The sequence below is a fragment of the Ziziphus jujuba genome, chromosome 11 (assembly GCF_031755915.1).
Source record: "Ziziphus jujuba cultivar Dongzao chromosome 11, ASM3175591v1".
Taxonomy (NCBI): Eukaryota; Viridiplantae; Streptophyta; class Magnoliopsida; order Rosales; family Rhamnaceae; genus Ziziphus; species Ziziphus jujuba.
Genome location: NC_083389.1, coordinates 9,637,024 through 9,659,736, shown reverse-complemented (window position 1 = coordinate 9,659,736; position 22,713 = coordinate 9,637,024). Strand labels below are relative to the sequence as shown.

Genomic DNA, 22,713 nt, shown 5'->3' with positions numbered 1-22,713 from the left:
CTTACAAATGCATTTCAGACAGATACTACATGCCACACTGTTATACAGCTCTAGAGTAGTTGATTTATACATTTGGTGGTTTTCAGCTATTTGGTCTTCTTCTTATTGCTCTACTTATCCTTTTGGCTTCGGTGCCTAGTGTTGCCTGAATGAGATTTGCTGGGGTTGATGAATTACTTACCTGACCCAGCTCCAACTTCAACATGGCTCTCAGATAGATCATTCCTTCCCATTCCTGGAGTCACTGAATGAGGTTTTTCTCCAAACTTTATTGTAGAGGATGACTTTTTTTTTTTTTTTTGGGTTACAAAAGAACAAAAATTTCACAAATGGTAACTTTTTTTAGGTTTTGGAAACAAACAGAGCAGAGGAATCCCAGAGTCAAGTGCACGGAATGTACTTTACGGGCCCAAATACTTTTAGTGAACCTTGGCATCTTCCATACACTCCTCCGGAGCAAACTAAAGAGATTCTGTACATTGAAGTCTCTTTTGCAAAATTTCTTTGGTAGAGTTGTGTGTAAACATTGAAGTAGTTTTCATTGTTATATCTTTTTTTACTTTGTTAACCATTGATCATAGTTTCTGATTGTCGGAGTACCCCTTTATTGGATCTGGCAGATATGAGAGTGCTTTCAATTTGTTGTAGATGAGATTAATGCTATAGCCACTTATTAATGGTGGGAAGGAGCTATGTATAGCATTCTCTCTGTTTTTGCTCATATCCTTGCATGGTCATGGCGGTAGTGGCAATGGAGATTGAAATCGCAGCATTTGCGAGAGTTTGTTCAATCAGAATATGATCATGTTTGCTTTAGGTCTCAGAATATGATCATATTTGCTTTAGGTCTTGCCGTTCACATGCTCTCTATGAAGGGATTAAGGTTTGTGTTGCAAAAACATAGGTTGACTATATGGTGTCATGAAAATTTTCCTTTGTTTTGTCTTTGACATGAATGTTTTGTTTAATTGCATGAGTTGGCAGTCTTTCAGCTTGCAACTTTTTGCCATGTTAAGTAGGTTACTGCAACTTCTGATTTAATGCTCGCATATGTTGATTTCTTCCTTCATGGAGATGAAAAGAGAAGTGATCTTCCTCCACACTTACATCAAAGATTCCCAATATCATTACCTTTTGGAGGCGACGGAACTTAATTTGCAGGTTCCAGTTGCAACTAAGATAACCATGGATCAGCTTAGGGATTCTGCTCGTCTAATGATAGTTTCAGATCTTGACATATGATGGTGTATGATTTTACCCTGGTCTCAATTCATTATCTCTGCTGCAAGGCTTTAAATGATGCCTTCCTTGTACGTTGATCATCATGATTCTGATAACCTTTCTCTGCTCTGGTTTAATGCCTTGGGTGAAGCTAATTACTGTCATGAGTCTCTGCTAGTTTTCTCAACCAGAAAATTGCATATGCTGTATCTGGAGTTGAGGTAAGAGAAACCAATGTTACCACCAGATATAACTATAATTTGAGGGAACAGAGATAACATATGGTAACTAAATGGTGCCAGATGATGGCTGGGTTGAAGTTTTGAATTATAAATGGGATAGAAACATAGTCACAGAGGAAACATGCAAATTTTCTGAACTTACTCTTGAGGTATGATTTTACAGAACATGGAAACTGATAAGTTGATTATTTTCTCTGATTGGGTGGTGTGTTGAAGACTTAAATGGATGTATATATTCAAAGTGATTTCCATCAAGAAAGTGGTTTGAGCATATGATATTTCTGAATAATCGAACTTTATGTTGAATGCAGTCAGAAACAGAAAAAGGCCACACAAGGCTAGCTTTTATGTTGATAAAGACAAAGCTCAGGTTTTGATAAAAGGTGCTTTCAGAGAGACTGGAAAAATGCGGGGTAAAATATAGCTCTTGCACCCATTTTTTATAGCATCTGTTCTGGTTGATCTTCACTGAAAATTGTGCATCTTCTGCTGAAGCAAGAGAAATTCTATTTCATATTTAAGCATGCTGTCCTTTTTGTTGCAACATTTGTATTGTTACTTAAATTTTGGGCAGTTGGATGTCAAAATAATATATGGTAGAGGAATAGACTTGGATATATTACTACAAGGTGCTGGCAAAGGACAAGCTCTTGCATTCCTGCTTAAGAAATTAAAGACCGAGGGAACATTACCAAGTAATACACTTGTTTGTGGTGACTCTGGAAATGATGCCGAACTCTTTAGCATCCCAGATGTACACGAGGTCATGTTTAGTAGTTCCTCTTTAAGGTTGTCCTATTAATCTCCTCGTGGAATGAGGCTATCTTCATAATTTCTTTCTCTTCAACCTTTTTCCGTCAAGCAGGTTAGCAATGCCCAAGAAGAATTGCTGCGGTGGCATGCTCAAAATGTTGAAAGGTAATCTTAAGATTATTCATGCAACAGAGAGGTGTGCTGGTGGAATTATTGAAGCCATTGGTCATTTTAAGCTAGGTCCAAATTCATCTCCCAGAAATATTCAAGACTTTAAGGACTATGATCTGGAAAATGTAAACCCTAACCATGAAGTGGTGAAATTTTACTTGTTCTATGAGAAATGGAGAGGTGCAGAAGTTGAGAATTCGGAGATGTATGTGGCAAGTCCGAGAGCACATTGTGATGTCCAAACTCTTCTGTTCATCTGTATGGCTTAAGAAAAGTTGTTCATGTTTACAGGACCATTAAAGTTTAGTTCTTCTGCTAAAATATGCAGGCAGGAAAGAGAAAACGATTCATTTATCCTTCTGTATATTGCATGGAAGTTAGCGTATCGAATTTCATATTCATGTTTTGCTTTTCATGGTTTCTACTTTTCTTAGGGGTGATGCAAGTGTTCTTAATCCGTGTTGTTCTAGTTAGTGACTATTTTAGTTATGCCTTTTTCTTCCGGGGGACAGTATCCATCTGGTGTTTATGTTCATCCTTCAGGTACTGAACAAACTCTTAGCGATTGCATAAATACATTGAGAAGCCACTATGGAGATAAACAGGGAAAACAATTCTGTGTTTGGGTGGATAACGTATTGCATACAAAAATTCGGTAGGACACATGGCTAGTGAAGTTCAACAAGTGGGAAATATCCGGTGAGACCTATCTCTCTGTCTCTTATGTTTGAGCAATTCAGCATATCTGTTCTAGTTGATTGTGATATCGTTCTCATTATACTTAGAAAGCCTTGAATGTAGTTTTTTTCTTTACAATGCCAGTTGCTTGTGTATATAGCTTCTCTCTCTATCTCTCTCTCTCTCTCATTAATTTTCTGATACCATGAAAGAGTTGATTGCAACTTATAAATGGAAATAGAAAGTTTAGGGTGAAAAAATGGAAGTCTTTACTGCTTAATAGAAAACTTACAAACCTTTGATTCAATTTGTTATTTATGGCATAAAAACAAGCAAGGATGCTGCATAAGACTCTAGTAATTACTTCTATATGATGTTCATTCAATATCTAAGTTTAGGCGCATTATCTAGAGTTTTGGTATTCTTGATCGAACTATTGTATATATTCCTAATGAATCTCTGTTTCTCTCTTTATTCTCATACTTTTTGCAGGTGAGTGGCAAAGTTGCCTGACACCTGCTATATTAAAGCTCAAAGGTGAATATGAAATTGTGATGGATTAGGGTTAGTATCACACTATTACCTGAGCTTAACGATTTTGAGATAGTGTTTGGTTTCAGGGTCAGAGTGCTTCAGATGGATTTACTTGGACGCACGTGCATCATGCATGGTAGGAAGGATGTCTAGTAAAAAATTAATCACCTTTTCTCTTCTAGATTTGTTGCAACAGCGTAACTAAAAGTTATTTGCATAAAGTTTCTTCTATTAAAATAAATGTGTCATATGACTCTGTGATTATTTTATCTTAAGTTTTGACAATTTGTAAACCATTATGACTCACGGATATGGTTTGGTCCATGATGAAATTTTATTATATCAAAGAGTGCATTTCTGCTCTGTTTTCTTCCTCCTCGATCAAATAAATAAATAATATGCAAAACCCATGAACATGATTATGGAAGCTGGATGTATGCAATGCTATACTGCTTGTATACGATCTTTGGTTTTTTTTTTTTAAGTTCAAGTTCTAGATGTTCGTAGTTTTCACCTGACGTAAAATACCATAAAATTGTTTTGAGTCACACTTATATGCATTTCATAAAGTTTACCGGTTAATTAAAGATTCATCATCTTAATGGTACATTCCCTCAATCAAATTACACTTCTTTTGTGTGTTTGTTCGCTTCTATTATTTTCCCTTCATCTTTTCTTAATGGTATCGTCCCCCAAAAGAACAATTTCATTTCTAGAAATTCGTTTTATCTCCTTCCACCCAGTTGCTCATCTTATACCCACTGCCAATAACTTCCTTGGCTCTCACCCGATCTCATCCCCACACTGTTGTGGTTTAATATATCCTTGAGGGTCGACACCAACTTCCCATCCACAAAATGAGCAATACGACGTTTTTTTGGGGACTTCCTTGCTTATAGGTCCAAAAGAATAGGTTGCCTGCCACGAGTACAATGCCACATCGATTCATTGAGTTCTTTTTTTCTTTTTTTTTTCTTTTTTGGGACATTGAGCTTTATGATTGCTTCTTTCCCAAATTCCCATCTTCTCCATGGCTACCATCTATCATTCCATGATCCATCCTCAATTTTTATGAGTCTTCAATGATTTAGATTCTCTAAATTTTGCAAGATTGGCTATAAATAAATTTTGGGGTAAACAGATCGGCCACTAATATGACCTACCCAACCTTCCCCAGAAAAAGTATGTATATATATATATATAGATATATAAAAAGGGCCCAACCGGGATCGAACCGGTGACCTCTTGATCTGCAGTCAAATGCTCTACCACTGAGCTATAGACCCTTTGTGTTGCCCACTGAGACAAGTCTACTAAACAAATAAGTTTCAGCTGATCTGTTGAAAGACCTACACATAAACATGAAGTCATCTTAATTGCTGTCTGAAAGCCGAAACAGGGAAATAAATAAATGTCAACAAAATAATATTAGGAATTTTTTTTTTTTTTCCGTTTCCTATATTTAACGATCAAGATTCAAGTCTGACAACTAAATATATAATCCATAATGTATATGAAACCAAGCTCAAGTCTCTCTTGTACTTCGACTTTCAACTAATTATTAGATGGGTCACATATCATATAAATACTTGATACAGTTCTCAAACGTATATAAAACCTCCCTTTGGTATGTAACTTATACACTGTTTCCCAAAACAGAACTAGTAATTTAAACATTATATAATTTTGTTTATCAAAATTTGGATATTAATTAAAATCAAATTGCACTAACCATAAAAAATAATAAAAAAAAGATAAAACATAAAAATATAATCGATAAAATTAGATAGAATAAATTTAGAGTGATCATTTTTTTTTTTTAATCAAAATTTTAGTACCAAAATCTAGATAATTGTATATACCTTTTTTCGCATAAATTGTAATATGTAAAAATTGAGATGCAAAATTGAGCATTTATCCAACAATATTTAATTAAGATTGCAATGTGCTTATTCATACTAAAGGCTCCAGATAACACGCATAGCCAAACAGGTGCACTCTACCAATTCTCCACACGTGAACATTCTTCAATTCAAATTTCCCACGTGGCGAATCAAAATCCCACTTTATCGACACGTGTTAAAACCTGTTTTCTCCAAACTCACAAATCAAAATCAAAAGCTTTATCCACTTTCTTTTTTTGGTCCCCCAATTTTCGAATCCAATATCTTAACGCCCAACTCTTCTGTGAGTGTCTTTTTGTGTTTGCTCTGGATCTGTGATCTGAGAGTGTTCCTGAGCTTCAGAACAAATGGCTCTTCGGATCGTTTACGGGGTGGTGTTCCTATCTTTCTCATGCGCCTGCATCAAGCTCCTCCACCTCATGCTCCACCCAATCTTCCACTTCACCTCCTGAAGAGAAGAACGTACACCAAGTGTTTGATGAAATGGGTTAGTCAGATAAAGTGATTGTTATGTAGTTTTCCATTGGTACACTTGTAATGGGTATTGTTTGAGAGAACTTAAGTGTGTTTTTACTGGTTTTTTATGTTTTGTGATAGGGGATTATATATGCAAGTTTCCGTGTATATATATATATATATATATATATCTATATATACACACTTGAGTGTAATGTGTCTCTGTTGGGTCTTTGTGGGATTGATCATTGATCGTTTGATGTACTGTGATGATCACCAAACCCTTGTAATGGATTTGTATTTGATGAGATGTTGAAATATTAAGATTCTTAATGGGGTCCACTTTAAAGTTTAAATAGACCCAGTGCATGTAGCTTGTGGCTTCATTGATTTAATTAAAATTTATACAGAATCGCTACACAAATTTGATTGTTAAGTAGTTTTTCCTTTTCTTCTTGAGATTCATAAGATTCAAAACGATTTATTTTTCTTGTTGATGGAACGTTTATATATGGAGGAATTAGTATCAATGATAAACGGATAACTTAGTAGTCTCCCAAATAAAGAATAATGAAACGATAAGCAGGTGGTCACAATTGAGTACTTAAAGCTTGTATTTACAGTTATTGCAAAGGCTTTTAGTGTGTGAATTTGATGAAGTCTGGCGTCCTTTTCAGTAGGTATGCTATATAACTGATTTGAGCCGTTGCTTGGCGCACTTCATCTTCGAGTTGGTATTCTGAATAATGCAGGGGAAGTATTGGGGTTTACCTTGTAATTGGGAAAATTATAAGAAAGCTGTGTCTTGTGTAATATAACTGAGTAAATCCAAAATCGAATTGATGTTTAGCAAGGTAAGCTTCTTTCTCAAGCGGGTAAGGAGATTTTGATTAAATCCATTACCCGAGCTATACCCAATTATGCTGTGTTTTTCATTGTGTTAATTTGTGAAATGATAGTATGTCCGATTGATTCACTTTTGGTGATCTAAATTTGAAGGTATTGCTTGGATGAACAGGCATCAACTTACTAAGGCTAAATTTGAAGGTGGAACGAGTTTCTAGAATTGTCAATTTGGCCATACGAAGTAAGCAAGCTTGGAGAATTATGCAGCAACCTAATGGTTGTGGTAAGGATTTTAGAAGGGATTTATTTTCTCTCAAACTTTTATGCACTGTAGTAAAAATCCTAGAGCCTTTATTTCGTTGAGAGTATTTTAGAAGTGCTTCTTATCATCTCCAAGCGCAGCCTAGCGTAGAGAATATTTTATGCAGATGTCTAAATAAATCATTGATCTCTTGACATAACCTGTTCCGGAAGCATATCATTAAGGATCCGATATGCCCTTGTTGCGAGAAGGTTACCAAGACTATGGAACATTTGCTGACTGGGTGTGATTGGGCACGTTTTGTTTGTTTTGGATCTCCTTCTAATCTGTCAATGTATGAAAATCCTGTACATTTTGTGAAAACGCTGTTTGGATTGAAACTAAACCTAATCTTCATGCTTTAAGCTGCATCCAGAATTTTTGGCTCTGAGAGAGTGATTGCTGAATCTGACTGCATGAGCTTTTTGTTGTTAGACATTAATTTGGGGAACTGCTTTTTGTGGATGGATATCAAAGCTCTTGTTCATGATACTAGAGTCTAGATGCTACAGGCTACATCTGATGTATTCTGATTTTCATTCATCAAATCCTACTTTCTGCTGCCCCTGAAGGATTGGTACAGTCCAGTAGGCTGTCCAACATTTATCCATTTTGATGGAGGCCGGTTAGGTCCATAGCATTATACTTGATTACTTTGTATCTTTGAAACATTTCACATCAAGGAAATTGTAATTTGATGTAAAGGTTTACTAGTTTCTCATCTTTATCTTATTGTCATTGAATTCTTCAACAATCTTGAATGATATATGTTTCGTTTCCTTTAAGCAATATGAAAGAAGATCTTAATAAGTAAATTGGAATACAATTTCATTCAAAAATTTAATCGTATGGTATAAGGTACATATATATATATATATATATATATATTAAGGTTACATTTCATTTATATTTCTGATCTATAGTAAATTTTCACGTGTTTTTTGCCAGAAAAGATAACTTTATCTAAAGGGATTTCATTGTCTATAGATTTGATTGGTTAGATGGTGAATAGGGATTAAAAGAACAATGGGGGACAATCAAGCAAACAAATAAATGTTCCATCAAGCACCAACTCATTTTTACCTTTCAATTTCCTAGAAGTTTCAAAAAAGTAAATGAGAGTTTTATTCCAAATCTTTGCATTTTCTTCCTTTGTCTTCTTTTCCCTTCTGTCTTTTTCACTTTTCGTTTCATGTGCCTTTACTTTTCTTTTCTACCGACATTATTGTTTTTCCTTTTTAATATCTTAAACTCATAACATCTGTGACGATATGAATGGTTTACCGAGTGAAACAATATCAATTAATAATATAATAATATATCCTTAGTTAAAAGAGGAAAAGAAAATTTTATCTACAAATATTGAACGAATGTAAATTTTAATATTAAACAATATATGGTCGTTACTACATGATCGAAATTGTCTGCTTTTTTTTTTTTTTTTTTTTTGGGTAATGTTCGAAATTGTCTGCCTTAATGTACTTGTGACTATGTATTTTTTATATTTTTTTTTTGTCGCCAAGTTAAATTAAAGGCTACACCTTTACTACTAGACAATGATGTGTTTTCGTAAAATATTTTGTTGTTTCGCCAGGAAAAAGAAAAAAGGAAAAAACACGACTATTGATTTCTTATATTTTAAAACAATCTTATATTAGTTATATATATATACATATATATTAATAGTTTGGATTTGACACCGGAGCCCATAGTCCAAATTCTATTCGTGAAGGTAAAGTCATGTTAAAAGACTCACCCAGTTCAAATCATGCAGCTCATGATCTAGAAAGAAAGTGTTTTCCAAATACTTCTAGTTTAAGGAGACTAGCAGCAGCTACTAGGCCTCAGCTTCCAGTTTTGGACCTTGACTTTTGATCATGGAACTTATTTAAGTTTAAGAGTTTTTAATTCTAATTTTTAAATATAATTAAAGAAGATGATGATGAGAATCAAAGAATAAAAAGGAGAGGAAAGGGAAGTCCAATTTTAATATGAATTTACTACCTAGACTAAATTATAAAAATGAAAAAAAATATATATATGAGGAAGAAGAAGGAAACTTATTGTTGAACTTTTTCTTCTTTTTTTTTTTTTTTTTTTTTTTTTTTGGATTTCAAGATGTAGGCAGTTATCTATATATATCACCTACTATTTCGATCAAAAAAACAAAAAATAAAAAAATAACACCTATTATTTATTGGTCAAGATCTTCACTTTTTTTTTCCTTTTATTTTCGGTAAACTAAATCAAATAAAATTTTGTAAAATAATAAACTCTAGTGAAAAATAAAAATTAAAAAACCTAGTTAAAAATAAATTTTAAACTTATTATAAACAATTAAATGAAATAAAACAAAATAAAAAAAAGAGAGCACTTTTTTTTAAGATAAAGTTTTGCAAATGAAAAAAGAACATAAAAATAATAAAATTAAGATCCAGAAAAGTGTAAGGTAATATACATGGTAGTGCTTTAATGGCGCTACGTATGCCACTTTACCACCAGATAGAACCGTTTCCAGTTACGCGGGGAATGGCGCGAAGGGTAATATCGTAAAAATGATTTAATACTACGTCAGCATACATGGAAGGCAGTTGGAACGGTTTCTTCAGGACCAGAGACCCAAAGAGCGGTTATATTCATCGGCGTATTATTCTACTTTGAAAATATTTTCGGCCCCAAAACTGTAATTACACTTGGTTTATCACTCTGAATTATCTTAATCCGCTTCTTACGTTCTTATATATCTCAGAAAAAGAATTTGCATAAATATCATTTTGATTCTATTATTTAATAATAAGATACCAAATATGTGATTATCTATTCAGTATAAACAATAAAAATAAAAATATATATTATAAATAAATCGTATTTCATGATTACCACATGTAAATTATTATATTTAATTTTCCTTACTTCTTTTCCCCAAAAAAAAAAAAAAAGCAAGTTTTCTTTTTTTGGTAACTTACCCATGAATTAAAAAAAGATTTTTTTTCTTCCATTTTTTTTTTTGGGCTTTCCAAATATAGCCAAAAAATAAAAAATCTGATTTACTATCTGATTAGAAGTTAAAATTTGATTTGGAGTTATTTTACCAAAAAGAAAAATGATTAGGAGTTAGAAGTTTGAGAGTAATCCAACAGATTTCCAATTTTAATTTCCAAAATAATAAAATCGTCAACAAAATAAATGGTAGTGACCCCTTTACGAGTCAAACTTAGCAAGCTATTTATTTATTTTCAGAAAAAAAAAATCTAAATCCGGGATAACTATTTTATGGGGAAAAAAAATTAGTCCAAGACAGAGAAAGCCAGATTGTCATTTTGATTGGTCCAATAACCAAAATAAGAAATTAATTAGGGGTCTGTCTTTAACAAGGACAATCCCTTTTTTTTTTAATTATTTTGTTTTTTTGGGTTAAATTATAAATAATTCCAATATTTTCTTTGTTTAAGCCGTCAAAATTCCAACCTCTCTGTTATTCTTCCTATTCCTTTCCACATTATATTTGTATATAAACACCGACCCTCAACGACTTTCTTTTCCCTCTCACCCTGCAAGTCTTTTGCAGAGAATGTTCCCTCCATTCATATATTCCTCTTCTTCTTTCCGTTTTCTTGAAAAACCCAAAAAATGTTTCTAGCGTTTGATCCAAATTAGATTAGATTTTTGTAATTTTTTTTTTTATATTGGAATAGGTAGAGAAATATAGACAGAGATAGAGAGAGAGAGAGATGGATAACTCTATGGGAGTTGGATTCATGGCGGTTTTTGCAGTATCAGGAAGCGTGGTTCTTCTAGCCCACCAAGTCCACAAGCGTCTCTTCTCCAACTTCATGAAGAACATTGAATTCGAACTCAATGGGCCATTCTATTCCCATGCCCATACCAAATTAGCCAGTGGTACGTTAAAAAAACATAAAGAAAATAAAATTACCAAAAATAAACAAAACCCAATTCCTTTCTTCTTCTTCTTTTTTTTTTTCTTTTTTTTTTAATTTCTTGTTCTTTTTCTGTTTAATTTTCTCGAGGAATTTTAATTGGGTTTTTGTGTTTTTTTTTTTTTTTTTGTTCTGGATTTCAGTGGTAACTGAGAAGAACCTTGGGAAGAAGATGGTGAGATTTGCAGATGATGTTGTGGAGCCATCATCGAATAACAAAGAATACAGGAAGAGGCACTGTTCGGCTAAGCAAGTTTCAACAATGGAGAATAATGATATAGTTCAGAACCAGGCTGATCATCATCATCATCATCATCATCATCATGAAGGATACAAATTGGAGGATACTATGCCTCCCAATAGGGTTGCTCTTTATAGAGGGATTCTTCAATATAAGACCCTTAAGGGCGCCCAATTATATGTATAACAAAAGTCCTTTTTATTTTTTTTTATTTTTTATTATTTTTGTTTTCGTTTTTGTGTTTAAAAGGTTTATGGACCATATAGTGGGTGGGCTTATAGGTTTTGATGTTGTATATCTAGAAATCCTATAAACCCTTCTTTTTTTGTTTTTTTGTGTGTGTGTTTTTTTGATCTGGGTAAACCCCCAGTTGTTTGAAAGTGGAAGTATTACGAACAAAATTTGAGGAAAAATAATAAAAACGAGAAAAATATAAATGTCTGTGTGAATGAATATTTGGGAATTTGGTGGGTCGTAGCATGTATTCATATATTAAACAAAATTATTATTCCATGGAAAATTTTGGTCCGCAAGAATTGCAGGAACTGAGACTTTTGGTTAGTGTGTTTTTTTTTTTTTTTTTTTTTTTTAAATAATTTTTTTGGTTAACGTAATGGTAATCATGTTGCTTCAAAACCAAATTAAAAAGTTCAAACGTGGAGGGGATTAAACTTATATTATATGTTGATTCACAATTTCATTGCTCTGCAATTTGGAAACTGTTTGTTTTTTTGGGGAAAGTTTTTTAATTTTTTTCCAGCACACAGAATGCTGATTCATTTGGGTCATTTTGCTCATGATTTCACAGGTCCTGTTCTTGCTTTTTTCCCCCCATTGCGTGTTAAATTTGATGTTACATGTTTGACGTGTACTCTTTTTTTACTTTTTCCCAAATATTTATGAATGTAAGCAAACGATGAAGGGTCATAATCACTTCTCCTGAGTAGTATAATAATCTCAAAAAACTGCCATCTTTTTGACAGGATATTAAATTCGTTTTTAAAACTTTGTGGTTTTTATTTTTATCTGTTAGCAGTAATCCATTTTAAACATCATTTTTTTTTTTTTTATCATTCGTTGTAAAGTGTAAACATCTTTGATAATTTATTTAATGATGTCCTCATCAATCTCTTAAAGTTTAATCAAACACATAATAATAATAATAATTAGATATTCTATCTGTTAGCAATAATCCATTTTAAACAACATTTCATTTTATCATTCATTGTAAAGTGTAAACATCTTTGATAATTTATTTAATGATATCTTCATCAATCTCTTAAAGTTTAATCAAACACATAATAATAATAATAAGGTATTCTTTTAAAATAATAATAAGGATAATCAGATAGGGAAAAAAATGGGAAAGAGAAAAAGTGAAGGAAATCGAATGGTACTTCAAAGTAATGATGCAAAGATGGGCTTGGACCGCCTGCTCACTAATCAGCCCAATATAAGAAACCCCCAGACGTAATTGTATAGCCCAAAATAGGTAAGCCACTGCCGAATTGTGTAGGTCAAATCTAAAAGGGAATTTGGTCCAATATCCTTTTTTGAAGGGCTCCAATTATATTCACCCCTTCCATTTTAAATTTTTTTATTTTATCCTTTCATTTTTTAATATTTCCAGATTATCCTTATAAAATATCAAAAGAAAAGGAAAAAAAAAATTAATAAAAGGGTTTGCTATTTTTCCCCTAACTTGAACGGAGCACAAAGATTTTCCAAATTTTTACCTTCCAATCAGAGGCAGATTTCTAAATTAATTGGAAAAAAAAATCTACCAAAATCACTATTTAGCTCTCCTGCCGCCATCATCACCACGTCCGACAACCCTTTCAGCTCTCCTGACGCTAGCACCACCACGTCCAACGACCTTTCGCCGATGGCAGCGTTAGGCCCCAAGTGGGCTTAGAAGACTATTTTTTTTCCTTTCTTTCTTTTTTTTTTTTTTTTTTTTTTTTGGTTTCTTGTTTGTTTGTTTGATTTCTATGGCTATATTTTTATTTTTCCTATAAAAATTCAATTCTGTGGAATTTTGATAGGATTTGCAATGCTTTTTCAATGCTTTTTCATGGAGAGTTGTGGGATGCTTTTTCACGGAGGAAAGGAAAGCAGAGGTGGAGCAGGCATTTTTTCTTTTCAATATGATTGTGTGTGGATTTTCTAAAAGAAGAAGGAAAAAAGGAAAGGCAGAGGTGCAGGCATGGCTTTCGGGAAGAAGGAAAGGAAAATAAAGGAATTTTTTAGTTTATTAAAGGTGAAATAGGAAATAGAGGGTAGATAAAAAAAACTGAAGAAAGAAGGGATAAATATCCTTAACCTCTAATTTTGGTGGGTATTGGGCCAAATACCCCAATCTAAAACATTCGACATATTTACTCATTTGGGTGATCATATAGAATTTTTTAGAATGTCAAAGGTATTGGATAAACCTTTTATTTTGGTTCTAGATTTTTTTTTTTTTTTTTTTACGTAATTGTTGGTTTGTTGGTTTTATATTAATTTACCACAATATGTCTATATGGTGGTAAACTTTCATATTTTATAAGGGAAAATTGCACTAAGCTCTCCTTTATTTTGCTAATATTACAAAGAACCTTTCTTAGATTGGAAAAAAAAAATATTTATATCACATGTATATGCATGGGTGAATTGAGAATTTACATGCACATATTTATAATTTTATATAATTATACATTTTACCATGTTAAGTAAGGTTGTGCCCCCTCTAAATTGTAAACTTCTTATTTAATCTGCCAGATTTTATTTTATTTTTTTCCTTTTAATAAAGGTTTAAATGATGCTTATCCAATCCAATGGTCCAAATAATCTCTGCCAAATATGGTATAACATTTTTAACATTAATATTGGGAAAACACCCGCATTTAATGGAATTTTTATTTTGTTAAAATTTTCAATATTTTTTTTTATTTTTTTTAACTTTTCTATTTTTATTTTGAATTAAACTATTGCTAATAAATTGTAATTAATTAAAATCTTAATTATAATTTTTTTTTTTTGGTTGAATACTAAAAACATTTTCTAATGGACTTTTTATTTGTTTTATTTTCCTTATTTTCAAGAGTCAAACCTTAAAAGGGCTTTAGAATTTAATTTATCTCTCCAAATATAAAGAGTCAAATACACTATTTATTTACATTTATATTATTTGAATTAATGTGATACAAGCTCCCATGCTACTAATATGATATTTGAAAGAGAATTCAAATAAAAAGAAAGAAGGAATAAAATGTTTATAGATAATATAAAAAAAAAAAGAGTATTATTAGAGGACAATTAGAATTTCAATTTTAAAATATCACTTTATAATGGACAAAATGTTTCTATTTTAAATAGTTGTATTTTGGGTTTTATCATTCATATTTAACGGTCTCCCCTGCATATATTTCCTAGATTTGCCATTGTGTATATCAAAAGTATTGAGTTACTAACATATAAGACAGATTCATTTTTCCATATAGGATTTTAATATAAAACACTATAATGCAACACCTTCTCTTATTATACTTTTTTTTTTTTTGGGTAAAAATAAAAATAAAAAATGGACTTCCTGGTGAGTATCATTAGTCCAGGTTTTAGAAAACTATGGGCCATTGGCAGTTATAGCTTTGTAACCATGGAGGAGTCTATAAGTTACCCAGTCCATCACCGGCCGACTGTCCCTATCGCCCTCTCCCACAGTGCTCAGCATGTAAAACCCATATCAAAGCTCGAATGGGGCTTGTCAAGATTCGAAACCGCAACTCCTGCAAACAAGTGTGATGGGTTGAGTCGGCTTCCTACCACTAATTCACTCCCTTGGGTGTACCTCCTCTTATTATACTTGTTATACAATATATTATCTTTTTTGATTTACTAGAGCAACATACAATAATCAATTGGTATTTATGAGTTTGATCGGGTAATTATAAATCTCTTATTTTATTGTTCAAATATATATAAATTGTTGAATTATTTTAGATGAACTATTCATAATCATATGACTCACTTATATAGCTTATTTATGTCAGCAATAGGAGTGACTTGTTAACTAACTTTTACAATAGGACCTTTGGATACACACTTTATGAAATATACTAACTATTGCAATAGGACTTTTGGATATACATTTTATATGATATTTCAGCTTATCTATTGAATTGAAAGATCTGTTCTATCTAAAAATCCAATTGGTTTATTACTAGTTTTATTATTATTATATATCATTTATAATTATTTTGTATATGTATTAAATTGGAAAATAAGTCATACGTTAGAAAGATATAATATATATGGTATCAATATCATATTAGGGTTTTAAGATGTCTACAATATATGTTTGGAGAAAATATAAGGGAAAAATATTAGAGAGAAGTGTGTATTGTTCTTATAATTTATTTTTGTATATTAAAAAATTCAAAAAAATTGATGAATAGATGGTTGCACTTTAAAGGTGAATAAATTTAATATATCTTTGATTGAAATATAGTATATACTTACGTGTGGATTATGTAGACATAGTATTATAATGGTTATTTAATTTGTATGATCAAAGCTTGTTAATTGAGTTAATTGTGTTACCACTAACATACATATGATATATACATATTTTTATTTATATAAAATACTTGGCACATCAATAAGATTTCAATATAAATAAAAATTATATTCTTAACCAATCAAAACCCTATACATATATTAACAATTATAATCAACCGTTTCAACATTAATATTACTGTATTATTATATAAACAAAGTAATATCTAACTTCAACTTAGTTAGGTTTTAAGTACTGATAGTTAGATATTTCATGTGACGATATCTCTTATATTTTAATAACAACAAATATATCTTCCATCAAATCATATGTATAAAGAAAAAAAAAATTATAAAAACAAAACAAAAGTATTTTGCAAAGCTTACAACATCCAATCAAATCTTCAATCCACAATTTAATCAGTTAACTATGACACAAACAAATCATACAAAGGCCAAATGAGTCATCAACTTTGCTACAAGTTATAACCATCTAGAATGAGTCAGCTTGTTACTTTCTTAAATGTCAAACGTGGCAATCCACCGCAATTCATTATAATTTTAGTTTTTCTTTTTTAAAAAAAATTACCTTTGATATGTCTTTATTGTATGATCCAGAATGTACCAGAAACTTGATGAGATGGATGGAATTGCAAAAAATCAATATAATAATAATTATAAAGATATATTGATCAAGAAAATAATAATTATAAAGATAAAGCGTTAGCGTGACATAATTGTTTTGAGTATATATTACGGTCCACGACAAAAACTCTACGTGTAGCTTTCACACCTAATATCTATTTGGAGGAAAGTTGCTATTGGAATTACAATTAAGCACGTCGCATTTTGAAGTATGAGGAATAAAAATAAAAATAAAATAAAAATCCAAAATTTTTTATGGCCTCAAAAAATATTAAAATTTCAATACCACCTAGTCTCATATCCATATAAAAACTAATAGCTACTTATAAAATCATTCTAGTTTCTTCCTTGGTGACCTCCGAATCCCATTCTAATTTCTAAGACTTTTTTATGTTTATTTTATTTCTAATTTTTGTATATATGTATTTGTATTACACACACACACACACAACAAATTTGAGAGACATGAGAGCCATAATTTTGAGAAATTTATGAGAATGCTTGTGTATGACAGAAAAAGTACGTACAAATAATTTGTACAAATTGACAAAACATCCCGAGGGGTGGTGTGGGACCCCCCAATCACAAAAACCAAAAGAAAATTAATCAGACGGTCAAAATAATCTAATCAAAGGGCTGTAGTTTTGGCTGTGGTCCTACAACAGGAAAACGCACATAGCTCCAAAACATTCACATGTGGTCAGTCTCTGTGGTGGCAGGTGCAGATAGTTTTTTGAGAGAGAGAGAGAGTCAGAGAGGACGGAAACCACAGGTGAGTGCGTGGGTACTATTCAGATGCTCCGTAAACCAGTTTTATTCAATTTAATTTCGGGTCGAAAAACTGTGAAAAATCATAAAAGCCTTCAGATTCGACACGTGGTGGCAAATTTAATCGGCTTTGGCAACCTCTCTCTACCCCCAGGTCGCTCCACGTCACATCAGTCTCAAGGTATAATTTCTGCACTGGATCCCAAAATAAAATAAATAAATAAAATATAAGCATTTATTAACAACTCGCTGAACTCCGCGTGTAGCGTTTGTCCACATCATATGAGTTAAGACTGCCACATCGGCTATGGCCCACACTTTCCTTGCTTGAGCTTTTCTATAAGAAATAGAATTTAGAAAGTTGAGGAAGACCACCGTCCAAGAGCGCCTTTGGTTTTTTTCTTATCTAATTTATAATGATACTTATTATTAATATAAAAAAAAAAAGTGGAATAAATTAAATAAGAATTTGTGTTAATTTATGTGGGGCACGTTTGGCCTCATCGGAGGACTCACGAAATGAATCAATAATGTGATGCCACGTAGTGATTAAAGAAATGGTACAAAATTAATGACTGAATTTTGAGGAAATGTCTATAACAGAAGTCGTAAAACTTTCCTTATAGGGTAGGGTGATGAAGGAAATTAATTGAATAATTTTGTGGATTATAGTTGGTAAAGTTGTCGATTTTCATGGATATATGTATAAAATAAAAAAATTAATGTTGATAAAGTAAAATAAATACCATTGGACATTCAGCGGATCAAAATGGGGTGGTTGGAGAAAATAAATAAATAAATAAATACACGGCTCAAAAATCCTAGTACCGTTCAATATTTTTGTGGTTCTTTAATCTTCATACCTCCAATAATTCCATCCATCCATAATAAGATTTTTCTCAACTTTCAATTCCATGATTATTGCATTTATTACCACTGCAATATTTCAAAACCTTAATCCTTTGTTGATGTTTTACAAATGATAAATTTATTAGATTATTTCTTTTTACATCATATATAAATTTACTTTGACAAGTGTGGTTTATTTATTTATTTATTTTGTCCCCTGTTGCCATTATTTTTAACTTATATATATAAAGTAAGATAAATTAAGCTTATTTTGATTAGTTGAAAGGTTAGATTAAATATATAAGTGAAAAATAAAGTTTTAACTTAAAAATTGTTTGTCTTCATCTACTTTTATTTTCTGAGCAAAGTGTTAAAATATATACGTAACCATTTAAAAAAAAAAAAACTCATTTATAAAATAGAGTTTAAAGAAAAAACCAAAATTGAATAAGAAAATAAAAACTTACATATAATATAACCATTTTATAAATTTTGTTATAGGCACGTCTTTAAAACACAGCCCATACAACAAGGTCCATAAGTTGAAAATCAACCTTTCCACATATATTTTCGAAGAAGAAAACAATAAATTGTTTTTTTATTTTTTATTTTTGTAATGCTAAAAGCTAGATAAACAATAAATTGTTTACTGTTTTAGAAAACCAATTTGATACACAGTGTAAACAGTGGATATTATCTAACTTATTTTTTTTCTCGAAAAATAAACTTCACCAACACAGCGAGCTGGATATTTTGCCTACACCGAAAATCCCACTAATTTTTATCTACTGTTTTTGTATTTGTGTATTTACGGGTTTATATGTATATATATTTGTTTTTTTTCCTCAGCAAGTTGAATTGCAATTTGACTCGTTTGGATCTCAATCTCTTTCTTCTTTATCTGCCCTCACGTTTCTTTGTCTTGAAGCGTTTCACAAAAAATTAATTACATCATCCATCTATCTCTTACACACATACTCTCTCTCTCTCTCTCTCTCTCTCGCTCTCTCTCTTCGGATTCCACACGAACTCAAACTCTCTCTCTCTGTATCTTTATGTAATATATCGTTTCTCTCTCTCAAAATCTTTGATGTATATATGTGTTCCGGTTTCTCCATAATTATAGGACCAAAGAGAAACCAAGAACCCGTCAAAATTACCGAAAAACCATCGGCTTCCATCATCACCATCTGAGTCCGATCATTTCGGGTTCTATATTACCTGGAAATTTCACACGGATAGAGCTTTTGCCGTGGCAATCTTGGGCAGCCATTTCCATAGTCTCTAGCTCCAAAGCCACGGCCAGCGTCAGACTCGGGGATCATCATCATCATCATCTTCCTTCTTTTCTTTTCTTTTCTTTTTTTTAAATTTTTTGGGGTTTGATTTTTGGATATTTATGGAGGTTGATAAGCTTTGGCTTCCATTTTCATGGCAGTTCTGGTAGGGAAGGATCTTAGACGATCCGCTGTCAAGGGATTGAATTGTCTTTCTGCTTCTTTCTGTCCTTTGTTCAAGCACCCAGACCCTGATCCTGACTCCTAAGGAGTATTCCTGGATTTCAGGGTTGGGCGAGAGGATTATTTTTTTCTTTTTCTTTTTTCTTTTTTTTAAGTACTGAGATTCTGTTTCCTATTCCCCAAACAGCCACAGGAGGGAAAAAAAAAAAAAAAAAGGAAAAAGAAACTGGGATATTCCAGAATCGTTGTGCTTTCAATCTCCGAGTTTTTTAAAATTGCGGGAGTTTTTAATTGATTTCCTGAGCCATTTACTAGGCAAGGAAGTTCTTTCCTAGACTGAGTTTGAAAACCCCAGATCAGAAAGTCATCTATTTTCCCGAAAAAATTTAAGATCACAATTTTCCGTCGAACCAAACAATAAAACCGCACCAGCACCCAATTTTCTCTCCCTTTAAAAAAAAAAAAAAAAAATGTCAAAGCCGATAATTCTCCGATCACAATCGTCGAACCGCCGGCAACCCCTACTAAACAATAACAGTCGAGGCTCCTCCCGTAACTCCCGATTCGCGGAGGTCGCCGGCGGAACCACCGCGTCGTGCGCGGCGTTGTGCTGCTGTTGTCCGTGCGGGCTTGTGAACCTGCTGGTGCTGGCCATATATAAGCTTCCGGCGGGACTATGTCGGCGAGCACTTAAGAAGAAGCGGCATGATAGTATGATAAAAAACGGCGGCGTATTGCCACCGCGGTGTCGGCGTTGCTCGTATAGTTACGATGAAGCGGAGCTTCAGATTCACCCGCTGAGCATGGATGTTTTGAAGAATGTGAAGTCGCCGGAATGGGAAGAGGCAGAGAAGCAAGTGATGGAGCTGGAAAAGGAGATGTGGGAAAGGTTTTACAGTACTGGGTTTTGGAGAAGTCCTTCTCAGAGAGAACCTTCTGCAGCCATTAATATCAAAAACACTCTGTAAAAAAAGAAAAAAAAAATGAAAAACCCCAGAGCCCAAAATTTGTGGTTATTGTTTTGTTTTTTTGTTTTTTTTTTTTTTTTTTTTAAGGAAAAAAAAATCGAAAATCTTGGAGCAAGAAAATTTCATCATCTCTTTTCTATTTCTGTCTTATCCTATTTCATTATCGTTTTCATTGAAATTTTTATTTTATTTTTTTATTTTGTGGTTTTGCGGTGTTTGTATGTGTTTAAAATCTCGAGTGGACTAGCTTTTTGTTAATTTTTGTTTTTTTCTTTTGGTTCTTCGAAAAAGAATTCTGTAAATTAAAGGATATGGAAATGAGTATAATCTTAAGAATTGAATTGTGTTATTGTTATTGATTATTATTATTATTATTATTATTATGGGCGTGGAATTCTCTAGATGATAAAGAGTTTGTATCCGTCTTGTTTAATTGTTTGACTTGGGAGGGAGTGTAATCTTTTGGGAAATTTATGATTTTGTTGAAGGATTCAAAGGTCACTGGTGTATCCTATATGAATCCTTGTTGTGCAGACTAATTTATTATTATTATTTTGTGATTCGGCCTAGTTCAGACCTTTTTCAAGATTTACGACTGTCTAACTTTGAAAATTGTTGGCTATATAGACAAGATTGAACAATGAATGTGGAAATTAAACTAAAAATTAAATGTATATAGACATCAATTATCAAGCAACTTTCATACAATTCCATCAATGGAGTGCATGTGGGGTTTTGATCCTAGACTCTGCGTGTGAAAAATTGAAGTTAGAGTCAAGCATGGCAGAGAAACATCTGGGTGTTTCTCTTTTTTCTCTATATTTTTAGATTAACATAAGACTTTTTTTTAAAAATATATATAAAATAAAAATATAAAAAAGGCTTTATCACCCAAAAAAAAACAAGTGAAAAGAAAAAGATGATTAACATGATCCCTTGATCAACAAAACTACATCTCTTTATTCAATAAATTTTATAAGAATAATTAATAAATTTGAGTTAATCATTTTCTTTTCATTAATTTCTCTCCTTCAATTCTCTTCCAAGTAGTTTTTAAATTCATGGATCAATTATCATTTCTTTTAAAAATTTAAGCTAATAATTAACATTCGTAGTAACTAATTTCAAAATTTAAAACACAAATGGATATTTTGATTTACAACTCCCAAATTAACAAAAAAAAATTTCTCTTTTCTTTTCACTATATCAATGAAATCTTATCCTCTTAATTGAAATTTTCATTGATAAATTGCCATCACCATATAAGCAATTAAGCTTTAATTTTTATTCATAGTTAAAAAGAGATGGTGAAAAAAGATCGAATCCAGCTTGTGGGAAGTGACAGTTACCCTTAATCTAGAGTGTTGGGTGCCTATGTTTGCTGTCTTTATGGTTTTCAAATGGGTCCTACCTACTTAACTTGAGAGTTGCGTGGTTTTGTTACAAGCATTGGGACCTTATACTGGGGCATATGTAGCCTTATTTTGGGCAACCATATATACATAGCTTACCTCATATATTATACTCCAAAATTAAGCATATGTACAGCCTTATATATAGGATTATATATTAAAAAAATCATATTAATATTGCTTTAAACTTAAAAAAACAAAAAAATGATAGTGCACAACAGGACGAAACTAACATGATGAGAATTGACTAATAACTCAAAACTTAGATTTCATTTTGACTGTATGTTCCATGACTGACTGAAACTTTTTTCACCTTCTTTATTGGAGAAGTATCACGGATTTTTCTTAAACAAACTTTTAAGCTTTCACTATGGTCCTCAACTTTTTCTTCCAATATATATATATATATATATATATGTATATGGTATTCTTGTTAGCTTTATTCTTTTTCATTTAATGGGTCACTGTCCAATCTACGTGTTGTTGTTAACTAGTCCCAGGTGGTTCGGATCAGACCTGCAGCCACTGTTCCTGGTTGGGGCGTGTAAACTGTCTCTATTTTTTTTAATTTTTAATTTTTATATTTTTTTGGACTACCATGTGGAATTTGGGGACCCTTGAAGCTGTCCTATTACAAATAGCTGTAGTAATAGTCAGAAACATGCAAATGACCTTTTACTAAGGTGGGATTGTATATTTGAAAGATTGGTTTTTTTTTTTTGTTTTTTTTTTTTTTGTTTGTGGGTCCACATGTACTTTTCACTAGATTACAAAAATTCTCATGTGA

General features: G+C 32.0%; 1 protein-coding gene, 2 long non-coding RNA genes and 1 other non-coding gene across 6 annotated transcripts; 3 read left to right on the top strand and 1 right to left on the bottom strand.

The window, feature by feature from the left end:
* The first annotated feature begins 351 nt into the window (after positions 1–351).
* On the top strand, positions 352–3,953 carry LOC107433591 (uncharacterized). 3 transcript variants are annotated; one of them, XR_009634780.1, is made up of 5 exons: positions 352–883; positions 1,020–2,226; positions 2,329–3,086; positions 3,558–3,602; positions 3,686–3,953. It is a non-coding gene; the product is annotated as an uncharacterized LOC107433591 (long non-coding RNA). The 3 variants fall into 3 exon arrangements; XR_009634779.1 differs by lacking the exon at positions 352–883 and having other exon boundaries at positions 892–2,226; XR_009634781.1 differs by lacking the exon at positions 352–883 and having other exon boundaries at positions 892–2,226; positions 3,673–3,953.
* Positions 3,954–4,813: 860 nt separating this feature from the next.
* On the bottom strand, positions 4,814–4,885 carry TRNAC-GCA (transfer RNA cysteine (anticodon GCA)). Its single transcript has one exon. It is a non-coding gene; the product is annotated as a tRNA-Cys (tRNA).
* Positions 4,886–5,602: 717 nt separating this feature from the next.
* Positions 5,603–7,477, top strand: LOC107433605 (uncharacterized). Its single transcript, XR_001582815.4, has 3 exons — positions 5,603–5,990; positions 6,637–6,813; positions 6,959–7,477. It is a non-coding gene; the product is annotated as an uncharacterized LOC107433605 (long non-coding RNA).
* A 3,112-nt stretch (positions 7,478–10,589) lies between these two features.
* Positions 10,590–11,738, top strand: LOC107433620 (uncharacterized). The gene is made up of 2 exons (XM_016044919.4): positions 10,590–11,006; positions 11,188–11,738. Exons 1-2 carry the CDS (start codon positions 10,838–10,840, stop codon positions 11,469–11,471), a joined length of 453 nt encoding a protein of 150 aa, XP_015900405.3. The 5' UTR covers positions 10,590–10,837; the 3' UTR covers positions 11,472–11,738.
* Positions 11,739–22,713: the final 10,975 nt, after the last annotated feature.